This window comes from Grampus griseus (genome assembly GCF_964374135.1).
Source record: "Grampus griseus genome assembly, chromosome: 16".
NCBI classification, from domain to species: Eukaryota; Metazoa; Chordata; class Mammalia; order Artiodactyla; family Delphinidae; genus Grampus; species Grampus griseus.
The window spans coordinates 75,238,498-75,254,351 of NC_139010.1; the positions used below are offsets into that span (position 1 = coordinate 75,238,498).

Consider the following 15,854-nt stretch of genomic DNA (forward strand, 5'->3'; position numbering starts at 1 on the left):
AACCAGTTCCTCTCGTGTCTCTTAGGTTAAAAAGTAACTGGAACAAAGCACTGCACGTCAGTAGATGACTAGTATGGACTTAAAATATTGGTCAGTAAGTGATGCCAGCTGTCAAAATAAGACAGCGTGTATACCTTTTGGGGGGCCTCATTTTAATGAAGAGAATTAACATAAAGGAAAATGGGGCAAAGAAATGGTGATCGCTGGAGAAATTTATTCTGACGACCAAGAATCTGACTGACAGCTCCACCATGCAGCTTTCACATGTTGGGTAAGTCTCTGGGCCACGAGGCTTTAGCACTTACACTTACAGGTTTTGCTCTCCTCCTTGTTAAGGCAAGCAGGCAGTAAAGGGTTGATGTGCTGCAACTTCTGGGCTAAAACCACATGGATTCTTGGCACTAAGGAGGCAGGAGGACTGTGCACTCTCTGTTCTTCAGCTGTGTCTGTGCATTCCATTGGATCTAGCAGCGAAGAGGCATCCCTGCGGAGAGATGACAGAGCTTCAGTTCACAAAGGCGGCAGCTGTACAGATGTAAAAATAACACACATCTCTGAAAATCAAATGAGAACTCAAGCCAAGAACAATTTCACCTGCACGTCCCCTTAAAGAGCAGAAAATGCTCCTCTTCCTTGTGAACAGTTACATCACAGATTTCAGGCTACTTTGGTCATATTATGAGAGAATGTATTTATTCTATTCTTCAAGATCAATAACATTTTTACTGGGTGTGTTGTAACTCCAACAAATGGGATACAGCATATCACTCATCAAGTTACTTCAGACACCCTTTCTTAAGCTACTAGCTGGGACATCAAATGCTTCATCACGTGTCTCAAAAATGGGGGTCTCTTCCTTAAAAGCCATCAGGTGTCTACTATTCAGTGTGAAGAATCCATTCATCTCTCTTGCTAATTCTTTTTCCTAAATTTTATTCTTACATGATACCTCTCTTGAATAGTGAATAGACAAGCAGTGAAAAGGAAGTGTGAGTTTTTCAGGTTTGCTAAATAAATTAGCAGATGATAGATTTATTGTGAGATGACTGAAACAAATGACTAAGATGTTTTTAGACTTTACAGACTGACTCTAGAGAGTAATCAATTCATACCACCACCCTCCTTAAATACAAGAATGATACCAACAACCTTTATATAGTGTGTACCATGTGCCGGGCAATGTTCTTCACTTTGCACACACAAATTCATTAAAACCTCACAACCACCCTCATGTATAATGAGGAAACCAAGCCACTGTAGTAGTTAAGTGTAAGGTCACAAAGCCAGTAAGTGGCCAAACCAGGATTCCAACCCAGGCCACCTGGCTCTGTCTGTGTACTAAAATGCCTCCATAAATGAAGTAACTCAAGCAGGAAATTCACCATAACCAGAAACAGCCAAGACAAGCAATTCTGTATGCCATTATTATGGAACTGTTTATCTAAAGTTGTTTAAAACGTCTGTTTTGCATCATTTTTTAAGTGTGAAAAAATACGTTCTTCCTATGGAAAACCAAGATGAATGTCCAATATTTAACAAAAAACTCTACTGCAGGGGCAGAATATAATTCCTTTCTTTCGCCAACCTCAAAACAAAAAAAAAAAGAATGAGGATGATCTGGATTTTCAGAATATATTAAGTGAGGGGAAAAAATATGTAAAAGAGCACATATACCATGCCCCCTTTTATATAAGGCTAAGTGAGGAAAAAAATATATATGTATCTGTTTTTGCAAAAAAGAGATACAGGAAGGATAAAAGCAGAACTGAGGCTGGTTCCCTACAGCAGCAGTCCTCAGCCTTTTTGGCACCAGGGACCAGTTTCATGGAAGACAATTTTCCCACGGATGGGCTGGGGAGTGGGGGGTGCAGGGGTTGGTCCAGGTGGCAACGTGAGCAAGGGGAGCAGCAGATGAAGCCTCACTCTCCTGCCCTACAGAGCATGGGTGGGAGCAGGGTAGAAGAGATGAGGGTAGTGGGGAATGACATTCCTACATTCTTTTTATACAGTTTTGATTTTGGCAACAATTTCCATGTTTTCTATACTTAAGTACAGAAACCAATATGGACAGAGGGAAAACTCTGCAGTGAAACACAATGGAAACAAATGAACCTAACTATGTATAATGAATAACAACTAGCAGAGCACTGAAGTGGGAAGAAGTCACCCAGGTAACTCTGGAACACAGCTGACTATATATACACTCTCATTCTAAAATAAAAATTGGAAACAAATAATGAACTCAAGTTACTAGGTTTGTTTTTTGCAGTGGTATGGGTTATCAATTCTGAAATTACCTTCTCTGCATAGCAGTCTCCTCTTATCAGCAGGGAATACATTCCAAAACCCCTAGTGGATGCCTGAAACTATGGATAGTACTGAGCCCCACATATAATATGTCTTTTCCTATATATACATTCCTATGACAAAGTTTAATTTACAAATTAGGCACCGTAAGAGATTAACCATGATAACTAATAATAAAAATGAACAATTACAATGATATACTGTAATAAAAGTTACGTGAATGTGGTTTCTCTCTCAAAATATCTTATTGTACAAATTTAATGCCTTCTCCATCTTAACTAAGCACTTATCACATACTGTGACTGTAACTTTTGCAGGTTGAGATGCAAAAGCAAAACTAGCACTAATTTCTTTTTCCATCTCAACAATTTTACAGAATCTTCTACTGTTCTTGCTGTAGATCTTAACAACCTCAGCATAGATTTTTTTTTCTTTCTGTATAAGTCAAAAAATTTTACCTTTTCACTTTAAAAAAAGCATTTTACAGCTTTTCTTTGGCATACCCAAATTGCCACATCACTACTCTTATGCTTTGGGGCCATTATTAAGTAAAATAAGGGTTACTTGACTACAGGCACTGTGATACGTGGAAAGTCGATCTGATAACTGAGATGGCTACTAAGTGACTAATGGATGGCATACCCTGGACAAAGGGATGATTCACGTCCTGGGCAGGACAGAGTGGGACAACTCAAAATTTCATCACACTACTAAGAAAGGTATGCAATTTAAAACTTATTGTTTATTTCTGGAATTTCCCAGTTAATATTTTCAGACAGCGGTTGACTGTAGGTAACTGAAACCATAGAAAGCAAAACCAAAGTGAGGGGGACCCTACTATATCACAGAACTGAGCAAAGGAATATATTGAGGATACTAGGAGTCAAGTTTCTTTCTGTTAGAAAAGGGAATGACAAATACGGAAAGGAGGAAGACTAGAATGACACCGAGTTGTGCAGCTGAACTGAACTGGAACCAGGAAGACTGTGAGCTCATGGTTTCTGATATTGTAAATAATATAAAAATATATGTAGATGTGTGTATATAAATGTGTGTGTGAGTATGTATATATTTATTTCCTAGCTCTGCTGAAATGGCATAGAAGCAATGCCAGCTCAGTACCAATGAGCACACCAGTACTCAAATCTTGATTTTTTAAACAAAATTCCTCACAGGTGCTCCTTGGGAAAAGGGCTGAAACTGAGGCTGAAGCATGGGAAGTACAAGATGAGGCTGAAACAGCTTAATGCATCAGAAAATATATGTTCAAAAACGGTAAGATAAGGTCACGTCAAAAAGAACCCACTGGTGGCACAGTGGTTGAGAGTCCACCTGTCGATGCAGGGGACACGGGTTCATGCCCCGGTCTGGGAGGATCCCACATGCCGCAGAGCAGCTGGGCCCGTGAGCCATGACCGCTGAGCCTGCGCGTCCGGAGCCTGTGCTCCGCAACGGGAGAGGCCACAACAGTGAGAGGCCCGTGTACCGCAAAAAAAAAAAAGAAAAAAAAAAAAGAACCCACAGTTCGATCGGTAGCAGGAGCGGACCCCGGAGAGCCCCGAGCAGCCCCACTGCCACCGTCCCCACTCACCATCACCGCAACCATGAGCAGTGAGGCCGAGACCCAGCAGCCACCCGCCGCCCAACCCCCCGCCCTCACTGCTGCCGCCCCCAAGCCCAGCACAACGGGCATGGGCAGGACTGGCAGTGGCTCAGGCAGCGGTGGCCCCGGCAGCCTCACATCAGCGGCGCCTGCTGGCGGGGACAAAAAGATCATTATGGCGAAGGTTCTGGGAACAGTAAAATGGTTCAATGTAAGAAACAGATATGGTTTCATCAACAGGAATGACACCAAGGAACATGTATTCGTACACCAGACTGCCATAAAGAAGAACCCCAGGTAGTACCTCCGCGGTGTAGCAGATGGAGAGACTGTGGAGTTCGATGTTGCTGAAGGAGAAAAGGGGGGTGTGCAGGCAGCAAATGTTACAGGCCCTGGTGCAGTTCCAGCGCAAGGCAGTAAACATGCAGCAGACCGTAACCATCATAGACACTATCCACGTCGTAGGGGTCCTCCACGCAATCACCCGCAGAATTACCAGAACAGTGAGAGTGAGGAAAAGAATGAGGGATCGGAGAGTGCCAGGCCCAACAGCGTCGGCCCTACCGCAGGCGAAGGTGCCCACCTTACTGCACGCAGAGACCCAGTGGGTGTCGACCACAGCACTCCAACCCTCCTGTGCAGAGAGAAGTGATGGAGGGTGCTGACAATCAGGGTGCAGGAGAACAAGGTAGAGGAGGTAGAGAAATCTTACAGTAGAATGCCAATGAATAAATGTAGAGGGAATGACTGAACAGAAAATCACCATCAGAGTACAACTGAGTCTAACAAGAATCATCAATGAATGCTAAAATAAGTGGGTGAAAATTAAATGAAACTGAAATGATATGGTCTTGAAGTAGCTCCCTCTATAAACTACCTGTTAACTACAAAGTGAAAAATAGTAACTTTACAGTAGAGAAACCTGGTAGACACCACCTTAACCTGAGCAAAAGAATATATTGAGGATACTGGGAGTCAAGTTTCTTTCTGTTAGAAAAGGGGATTACAAATACAGAAAGGAGGAAAACTAGAATGACACTGAGTTGTGGAGCTGAACTGAACTGGAACCAGGAAGACAGTGTGAGCTCATGGTTTCTGATATACCGACTTGTAAATAATATAAAGACTGATGTACGTGTGTACCACAAGTAACCAAGTGGTCAAAAAGAACTTCACCAGGAACGGGATACTGTACCTGCTGGTGTGATACACTGAGAAAGATACATCACTTTGTAGTTTCCTGCCCAAAATGTATAACCAGAATCTAATCACACGGAAACATCAGACAAACCTACACTGAGAGACACCCTACAAAATAACTGGCTTCTACTCTTCAAGTGTCAAGGTTCTGCTCTGCCATGTGAGGACACAGCAAGAAGACAACCATCTGCAAACCAGGAAAAAGGCCCTCACTAGACATTGGCGTCTTAGCCTTGGATTTCCCAGCTTCCATAACTGTAAGAAATGAATTTTTTGTTGTATAAGCTGAAAGAACAGAAAAAATTGTCAAGGCCTTGGAGGACAACAAAGAGCTGGAGACTGCTCCAGGTTAACGCAACGAGTGATCCTAAGGATCCTGGACCAAGAAAATGACCGTGAGAAAGAAGACCAATGAGACAATTAGTGAAATTTAGTGTGGTCTGTGGTTAGTGTATTGTGTATTCACAGCAAATTTCCAAACTTTGTAGCTATACTCTGATTATATACGAGGTCTTTGTTCTTAGGAAATGTGATTGCAACAAGTATTTAGAATATGACATACGTAACTTACTCTTAAGGGTTTCCAAAAAGTGTACGTATATATAAAAATAAGCAAATGGAGCATAAGGGTTAACAACTTGTAAATCTGGGTAAAAGGAGAAAGGGAGTTCTTTATAATTTCAAACTTTCAGAAAAGCTGGAGGGTAATTATGTCAAAATAGACTCACCTTTCATCATTATTCAGTATACTTAGCACAGGATCCACAGATAGTATGCCATATAACTCAAGAACATCATTTACTTTAAAACAATCCCAGTCTTCATAGACCTAACAAGAGGCCACACAAAATCACATTGTTAGGACTAAATAACACCAAAAAAGCATATGATATTAGTCTTAAAGTAATAATAATATCTTAGCATTTTAAATCAGAAAATGAACCTCAAAGCAACTCCTTTATTTGATAAATTGAGATCAAGAGAGGTAAAGCACTTACCTGAAGTCATTCTGCAACGAGCAAATACGTTAACAACTAAAACATGAGCCCTCCTGACTCCTGACCAATGTCTGTTTCCCCACTACATTCAGAGAAAAGGCTTTCCCCCAAGGATGATGGTCAACTAAAACTAGAAACATGCATTATCTCAAAATCTATTAACTACATCAAGAGAAGGGAAAACCCCACGATTATTAACTTTGGACTTATTCACAAGCTATGCAGTGTTAGGAGGATTAACACAAACTTAGAATGGCCATGAGGTTTCTCACAGTAAAGAGCCAAACTTTCAAAGCTGTCTATCATGATGGATATTAGAAACTGTCAAAGCCTCCTACTGGTGAGACCTAAGAGAAGCATGGAAGGAAAAACGTGCTAATTCTTGCTCCTGTGCTACATAACTGAAGTGCCATTTAAGTTAAAACCACAACAACTAAGAACAGAAATTCTCAATGATCATTTCTGAAACTTGTATCACTTGTTCACCTCTCATGATTAAAAAACCAGAATAAGCAGAATAGGGGAACAAACTATTAACAGATTTTTTTCCTTCTACCTTATTTTAAATCTAAGTGAGAAATGGCTTTTGATAAGAAAAGGAAGAATGATGAAAATAAAGCAGATAGGGACTTCCCTGGTGGTCCAGTGGTTAAGAATCCGCCTTCCAATGCAGGGTACCCAGGTTCGATCCCTGGTGTGGGAACTAAGATCCCACATGTGGTGGGGCAACTACGCCCGCGCTGCAACTACATAGCCTGCGCGTCTCAACTAGAGAGAGGCCAGCGCACCGCGACAAAGATCCCGCACAACTAAGACCCGACGCGGCCAATAAATAAATATTAAAAAATAAAGCAGATATTAGTAAGTTAGAAATGATATAGAAAGGAAATAGATATTAATTTAAAAGTTGTTCCACATCTATCTGAAATATCCATTTTTTGTAAACAATGCCGTGGTAGACAAAATAATGTCCCCCCGCCACTCCGACCAATATTCACTTCTTAATCACTGGAATCCTTGAGTATGTTGTTACCTTACATGTAAAAGGAACTTGTATAAATTAAGGACCCTAAGATGGGGAGATTATTCTGGATTGCATGGGTGGACTCAATTTAATCATACATGTCCTGAAAATTGGAGAATCTCTCCTACCTAAGGTCAGAGGGAGATGTGACTATGAAGAAATGGTCGGAGGGCTGCATTACTGCTGACTTGGAAGATGGAGGAAGGGGCCACAAGCCAAGGAATAATGGCAGCCTCCAAAAGCTGGAAAAGACAAAAAAACAGACTCCCCCCCTAAAGCCTCCAGAGAGGAACCAGTCCTGCTGTCACCTGAATTTTACCCCTAGTGAGATCCATGTTGGACTTCTGGCCTAAAGCCTGCAAAATGATAAAATTTGTTGTTTTAAGCCACTAAGTTTGTGGTGATTTGTTACAGCAGCAAGAGAAAACTTGCTAATACAAATGCTAAGAGATTTCTGTTTTAATTTCTGAGACACTTAACACATCTTTGTCAGCATCAGGTCTATGAAAGATTTTATTACCTTCACAAGGCATGCAGGACCCTTCTCTCCTGGCAGTGGAAAATTCAGATCAAAAGGAGAAGAGAGGTTTAGCGAGTTCAGCTGTTGTCCAGAAGAAGCTTCAGTTTCTAAACGTTTTGGTTCTCCACACCACTGAAGACCACCAACACTCCCTAAATTCAAAGGGACAGCATTGCACATCATCATTGCTAAGGCTTCCTGGAGATAAAGAACATTCCTAAACAGCCTTTTGAATTTGATAGAAATGATGCTTCTGAGCTTACAAACTTCAAGTTGTTACAGTTTTTAAGGAAATAACACATACTAGAAGCCCTCTGACCTATCAAGAGAACAAAGATTATTATGAAGATCTGAAAGTGTAATCACTTTCCACCTGCAATAAAATGGCAACAAATTCCCCCCCCATCAAATCTCATGTAAGTAACTTTAAAGTTAATATTTAACATCGTTACTTGACATCTTTGACCCAAGGAGTACACGGGTCTACTGACAACAAAAACACCTTTGTAGAACATACTTCTTTCTACTTATTAAGTAGAATAAAACCATATAGCAATAAATTCATTTACCAAACATCTATTAATGTCCACTATGTACCAGGAATCAGACTAGTTGCTGGGGATACAAAAGATCATTTAAAGATAGCCTCGGGGGCTTCCCTGGTGACACAGTGGTTGAGAGTCCACCTGCCAATCCAGGGGACACAGGTTTGTGCCCCAGTCTGGGAAGATCCCACATGCCACGGAGCAGCTAGGCCTGTGAGCCATGGTCGCTGAGCCTGCACGTCCGGAGCCTGTGCTCCGCAACGGGAGAGGCCACAACAGTGAGAGGCCCTCGTACGGCAAAGAAAAAAAAAAAAAGATAGCCTTGGGCTTCCCTGGTGGCGCAGTGGTTGAGAGTCTGCCTGCCAATGCAGGGGACACGGGTTCGAGCCCTGGTCTGGGAGGATCCCACATGCCGTGGAGCAACTGGGCCCGTGAGCCACAACTACTGAGCCTGTGCATTTGGAGCCTGTGCTCCGCAACAAGAGAGGCCACAACAGTCAGAGGCCTGTGCACCGCGATGAAGAGTGACCCCCACTTGCCGCAACTAGAGAAAGCCCTCACACAGAAACAAAGACCCAACACAGCCAAAACTAAAATAAATAATTTTATAAAAATAAAAAAATAAAGATAGCCTCTACCCCTACAGTAGTCACAGTTTAGGGCTGATAACTAGTTAGAATTAAAATATAGCTTCCCATACCACACAATATTGCTCAGCAATAAAAAGGAATAAACTATTGATATAAGCAACAACTTGAATGGATCTCAAGGGAATTTTGCTGAATGAAAAAAAGCCAATCTACAAAGTCTATATACTACATGATTCCATTTATGTAACATTCTTAAAATGACAAAATTATAGGGATGAAGAACAAATCAGTGGTTGCCAGGAAGAGGTAGAGAGGCAGGAGAGGTGGGTATGATTATAAAAGGGCAACATGAGAGATCTTATGTTTTACAACTGCATGTGAATCTACACTTATCTCCAAAACAGCTTAAAATATATATACAGCCTGAAAGATTGCTTAGAAACCAACAAACAAGGTAAACTTTACATAAATAATGCACTCAAATGTATTCAAAAGCCCTGAAAAGTATGATATTCAAACAAAAGGGGCAAGAAATAGAAAGAAGCATCAATAGCTTAAATGATAAGAGAATTACCATGTGTCTTGGATTCTAATATGTTTATTGTTATGATACACCGTTAATTTTAATAAACATTTGGGGGGTGAGTGGAGAAAAAGAATACTATCACATTTGTATACATTTACTGTAAAACATTCCAATTTTAAAAACATTAAAATATGCCTTAGCATTAAAGAAATACGGTAATATGAACTTATAAAGTAGAATAATATATGATTAAATGAAATTCAGTAGTAAATCTCTGTTTACCACTGAGGGTTATATTTGCCCTCTCAACCCACCCTTCACATTCAAATTAACTAGACTAATTTGTTTTTACCTCCTCTGCCTTTAACTTGTCCTTGGATTAAAGATGCTAAAGAGAAATGACTGGACACAAAAGGAGAAATAAAGACAAACTTATCTACCTGCCATATGAAGGAATTCAGTGTTCATAATAACTGTGACTGGAGAAATCAATAATGATATATACCAATTTTGAAATTCTCTCATTCTCTTAGAAAATTTCAACTTTTGGTCTCCTTGTTTTAATCAGAATTGCGTTTTAATTAATTTTAAAGTTTAGGAGTAAATAATCCAGTATACCACAATTTCACATTTTTCCTCCAATGTTTTCAGTCTTACTAATTAAAAGCATCACTATTCCAAAAAGAAAATAAGAAAGGATGTTTCAGATATAAATAAGTCACTTTTAGGGTAGAGTACTTCATATTACTTAAAAGCTGAGATAAATAAAGTATGAAGAAAGATAAAAGACCTCTTCCAGCTACCCAAATTGAGACCCTTAACAACTGACAGTAGAGTAGCCACTTCTCACTAAGTGATGCCTAACTGCTCAATTATGAAGCACAGTGTGACCAAAGAGTAACTGTTCAAACTCTCAGAACCGTCTATAATTCTGATAAACCTCAAAGCAAAGTTGTCAAATTACTGCCAGCTCCTAAATCTAGAGCTACATTATACAACAATTAATTCTGAATATGAATCTACTGCAAGAGACCAGAAGTCTACCGAAAGCCCAATGGCACACACTACCTGCTTGCCTGGCACCCGCGTGCTGCTCTTTCTGTTTATTCGGCTGTAGGTCCATATCTTCATCATCTTCATAACTCCTCTTGTGACGACTGGGAGTGTAGGACGTTGAAGGGCTGACTCGAGCTTGGTTTGTATTAACATAGACGTTAAATGAAAGGTTAAGGAAAGATTTTCATGAACTGGGGAATATCGTTAAGTTACCCTACCTAGGTGACTAATAAAAGACTATTACTTTGGAGGGAAGAGATATGGGAACATATGTATATGTATAACTGATTCACTTTGTTATAAAGCAGAAACTAACACACCATTGTAAAGCAATTATACTCCAATAAAGATGTAAAAAAAAAAAAGACTATTACTTTGGCAGTTTGGTTAAAATAAAAATGTATTTTTAAAAGAAGGTTGATGTATACAATAAATAAGCTATACGGATATACTGTATAGCAGCAGGTCCCCAACCTTTTCAGCACCAGGGACCAACTTCATGGAAGACAATTTTTCCCGGACGGGTGTGTGTGTGTATGGGGGGGGGGGGTGGTTTAGGCGGTAATGAGAGCCGTGGGGAGCGGCAAAATGAAGCTTCCCTCACTCGGCCGCCGCTCACCTCCTGCTGTGCAGCCCAGTTCCTAACAGGCCACGGCCCAGGGGCTGGGGACCCCTGTTGTATAACACAGGGAATACAGCCAACATTTTATAATAAATATGGAGTATTATCTATCAAAATTTTGAATCATTATGTTGTACATCTGAAATTAAAACATTATTGTAAATCAACGACACCTCAATTTTTTAAAAAACCCAGAATAACAAAAATTCCTTTTCAATAAAAGAAGGCTGAACTTCCAGTTTGGGTCATAAGAATTAACAGCTCAAACTTATGCCCCCTACCTTGCTGCAAAGAACTGTAAAACTGATCTCCCAAGGCAACAGAAATAAAAGCAAAAATAAACAAATGGGACCTAATCAAACTTATAAGCTTTCACACAGAAAACAAACCATAAATAAAATGAAAAGACAACCTATAGACTGGGAGAAAATATTTGCAAAAGATGAGTCCTACAAGGGCTTAATTTCCAAAATATACAAACAGCTCATATAACTCAATAAGAAAAAAACAAACAACCCAATCAAAAAATGGGCAGAAGATCTAAGCAAACACTTCTCCAAAGACGGAATATAGAAGGCCAACAGGCACATGAAAGATGCTCAACACTGCTATTTATTAGAGAAATGCAAATCAAAACTACAATGAGGTATAATCACTTCACACTGGTGAGAATGGCCATCATCAAAAAGTCTACAAATAGTGCTTGCTTCGGCAGCACATATACTAAAAAAGTCTACAAATAATAAATGCTGGAGTGTGGAGAAAAGGGAACCCTCCTACACTCTTGGTGGGAATGTAAATTGGTGCAGCCCCTATGGAAAACAGAATGGAGGCTCCTTAAAAAACTAAAAATAGAGTTACCATTATGATCCAGCAATCTCACTCCTGGGCATATATACAGAAAAGACAAAAGCTCTAATTTGAAAAGGTACATGCATCCCAATGTTCAAAGCAGCACTAGTTACAATAGCCAAGACATGGAAGCAACCCAAATGTCCATCAACAGATGTATGGATAAAGATGTGGCGTGTATACACACACACACACACACACACACGGATATTACTCAGCCATAAAAAAGAATGAAATAATGCCATCTGCAGCAACATGGATGGACCAAGAGATTATCATATTAAGTGAAGTAAGTCGGACAGAGAAAGACAAATATTATATGATATCATTTATATGTGAGATATAAAGAAATAGTACAAATGAACTTATTTATAAAATAGAAACAGACTCACAGACATAGAAAACAAACTCGTGGTTACCAAAGGCAAAGGGTAGGAGCTGGGCGGGGGAGGGATAAATTGGTAGTACGGGACTGACAGATGCGCACTACCATATATAAAATAGATAAACGACAAGAATTTACTGCTTAGCACAGGGAAATATATTCAGTGTCTTGAAATAAACTATAATGGAAAACAAACTTTAAAAAAGAATACATATATATATATATATGTATAACTGAATCACTTTGTTGTATACCTGAAACTAACACAATATTGTAAATCAACTATACTTCAATTAAAAAAACAAAAAACCTGTAAAGCTGAACAAAAGGCATGAAGCAACTGTTTTCAGTCTTTGGACAACAAAGAACATAAGGTTATGATCCTTGAATGAGAAGAAACACCACAGGTAAACTCCACATTCTCCCCAGCTCTCTCAGGGGCATTTTCCAAATTGCAGCAAAGGGAAGTGGAGGTTCTGCTCTTGCTGGTAGAGAAAACAGAGCACATAGCTCAAGGCTACTGAAGCAACTGGAATTTGCAGAACAGTTAGAGAGCAAAGAGCTTCAAATAGAGCCCTAGGAGAGAACAGCTGCTGCTCGGTTGGGAGCTTAGCAGAGCTTCTGGAAGTTACACAATACTAGAACTGGACCCTGCTGAGAATCACGAGCATTTAGGTGAGACCCGGAAATAGCACATCTCGCAAGTAAGGACTACATCCTACATTGTAAGTGCCACTCATACCTACCTTAACAAATCCCAAAACCAAGCCTTGGCAGGATCAAAGTGATGCACTTAAATTACCTGCCTGCCAGAGCAAAATTCAACACTCTTGAAGACAGAACTTTCAACAGTGTTGTATATCAGCATAACTAATCATAACACATGATTAATTATGCGAAGAAGCAGGAAAGTATGGCCTATAAGCAGGATTAAAAACAGTATCAACAGAAAAAAAAAACAAAACCCAGAGACAACCTGGATATTGGAATTAGCAGACAAGGGCATTAAAAAGCAATTCCAAAATTTACAATTTTAAAAGAAAAGATGAGGACTATCATCAGAAAAATGGAAACAAAGAAAAAGAACCAAATGAAAAAATCTAGAACTAAAACATAAAATGGAAAACAAAAAACCTCAATCACCTGAGAACAATAATAATTAGTCTACAATCATGTGATTTGAGCCCCAGAAAATGAGATAAAGATGAGACTGGGACAGAAAAATATTTGAAGAAATAATGGCTGAAATCTTCTGAAAATATCAACCCACAGATCTAAAAGCTCAATAAAACCCAAGCAGGATAAACACAAAAAACCCAGACATGGGCACATCATAGTCAAGCTGCTGAAAACCACAGAGAATATTAGAAGCAGCCAGAGGAAAACTAAAGACCCATTACATACACGTGACAATGATAAAAATGACAGCTATCCTTTCATAAAAAAACAATGGAGGCCAGAAGACAATGGAACAATATCATTAAAATGTTGAAGATGGGAGATACCTGTCAATCAAGCATTCTATAACCACTGGGAGAAAAAAAAGTGTTCTACAACCTCCGAAAATATCCTTCAAAAATAAAGGTGAGGGACCTCCCTAGCAGTCCAGTGGTTAAGACTCCATGCTCCCAATGCAGGGGGCACATAGATCCCTGATCAGGGAACTAAGATCCGGCATGCTGCACAATGCAGCACCACGACACACACACACACACACACACACACACACACACACACACACACACCCCAAAAGGGTGAAATAAAGACATTTTCAGTTAAAAAAAAGCTGAGAAAATTTATTACCAATGGATCAGTACTTAAAAAAAAGGACTCAGTGAAATGATTCCAGACAAAGACAAAAAGAGCCAGAAATGATCAATATTTATGCAACATAAAAGACGTAATTTTTCCCCCTTATTTCTAAATTTATGTAGGAGACAACTGTTTAAAAGATCAACAGAAGTATATTGTAGTGAGGCTCAAGGATCAAAGAAGAAATCACAAAGGAAATTAGAAAATATTTTGAACTGAATGAGAGTAAAAACAAGTCAAAATTTGTGGGATCCAACTAAAGCAGTGATTAGAGAGTATTTTATGGCCTTAAATGCTAATATTAGAAAAGGAAGATATGAAATGATCTGCACACTAACCTTAAGGTTTAAAAAAAAAATTAAAACCATTACTAAAAATGAAGGAAGTAAGAGCAAACATCAATGAAATAGAAAACAAAAAATTAAAGTAAATACTTGATTCTCTGACAAACCCCTAGCAATACTAATCAAGGATAAAAGAGAAAAATAAATTAACATTTTGGAAATGAAAGGAGATCACTGTTAGATATGCCTTAGACATTAAAAGGAAAATAAGGAAATACTATGAAAGTTTTATGTCAATAAATTCAAGAACTGTGATTCAATGATTGTGAAACATTCCTTGAGAGATACACAACTTTATCACAACCGACACAAAGTATCTGTTAAAAAACTGATTTAGTAAGTTAAAATCTCACCAAAAAATGCCTGGCCTCAAACTGGAAACAACCCAAATGTTCATCAATTGGATATTATATAAACAAATACCATCAGCAATAAAAAGGAATGAACTATGGATACACATGGATGAATCTCAAATGCATTATGCTGAATAAAAGATATCAGACACAAAAGACTGTATGTTATATGATTCCATTTGTATGACATTCAACAATAGGTAAAATTAAGCTATAGTGAAAAAAATCAGAGCAGTCGTGGGGAGGAGGTGGTGACGGGAAAAAGGCACAAAATTCTTTACTTCCATGGGTGTGCAAATTACAGGTGTATGCATTTATCCAAACCACTTAAGTATACCTTTAAAATCTGTGCATTTCAGTATGTGAACAATGCCTAAAGAAATTAGTAACTAAAAAAAATAAACATGAGAATGAGATGTCTCCACAATCTCTCAAAAGAACAAACATATTGTTTTCCCTTAATAAAATTAGAATGAGTTCTAATTTAAAACCAGTTTTTTTACTTAATGATTGTGCAACTCTCTTTTTCAGTCCCTTTAAATCCACCTCAATCTTTTAAACAGTTTTTCACTAGCAGAATGCACCATAATTTTATCATTTCTCAGTGATGAATACTGAAGGTTGTTTTATAGATTTTCTTGTTTAGGACAAAGGAAACACATTTTATAAAAATAAAGCCAAGCTCTATAAATGAAGAATAATTTTCTTTTCCAGCTACCTTCACTGAGGTAAAAAGACTAAGTTTAAAAAAAAAAATCAAAATGTGAATTGTGCTCTCTTCAATTAAGAAAATAATCAGTAACCATTCAACACATAAGAAGGTTCAGATAAAGGATATTTCTTTTACCCACGTGGATTCTCCAGGCACTGGAACACAATAGAAAGTCTGTCTTTCCAAAGTGGTAGTTCGTGGAGAGTTTAAATCAACTTCTTGCTGAGGCTGTGATATATACAAAATTTTGTTTTATTTAAAAAAATTTATTACAAAAACTTTAAAAATTAGCAACCATATTTCCATGTTATTTATAAAATCACAATACTTTCATATTAAGAGTTAATTAACAAGCAACTACTAAATCCAAACTATCATTTTTGAAAAGAAAACAGACATAAAATC

The 15,854-nt window shown here is 38.6% G+C and overlaps 1 protein-coding gene and 1 pseudogene across 3 annotated transcripts in view; one reads left to right on the forward strand and one right to left on the reverse strand.

Annotated features, from left to right (window-relative positions):
• MCMBP (minichromosome maintenance complex binding protein) overlaps positions 1-15,854 on the reverse strand; it is a gene marked incomplete at its 5' end in the record, with an annotated part of 66,359 nt that overhangs the window by 18,454 nt on the left and 32,051 nt on the right. The window contains 5 exons of one of the 2 annotated variants that reach the window (XM_082673350.1): positions 312-484; positions 5,839-5,939; positions 7,653-7,804; positions 10,382-10,526; positions 15,576-15,677. In XM_082673350.1, the coding sequence (XP_082529476.1) occupies positions 312-484; positions 5,839-5,939; positions 7,653-7,804; positions 10,382-10,526; positions 15,576-15,677 (673 nt within the window). Of the gene's footprint in view, positions 1-305; positions 485-5,838; positions 5,940-7,652; positions 7,805-10,381; positions 10,527-15,575; positions 15,678-15,854 lie in introns of both variants that reach the window. The other variant, XM_082673349.1, reaches the window with a different exon arrangement.
• On the forward strand, positions 3,580-4,627 carry LOC309834696 (Y-box-binding protein 1-like; annotated as a pseudogene). Its single transcript has one exon. The product of its transcript is annotated as a Y-box-binding protein 1-like (transcript).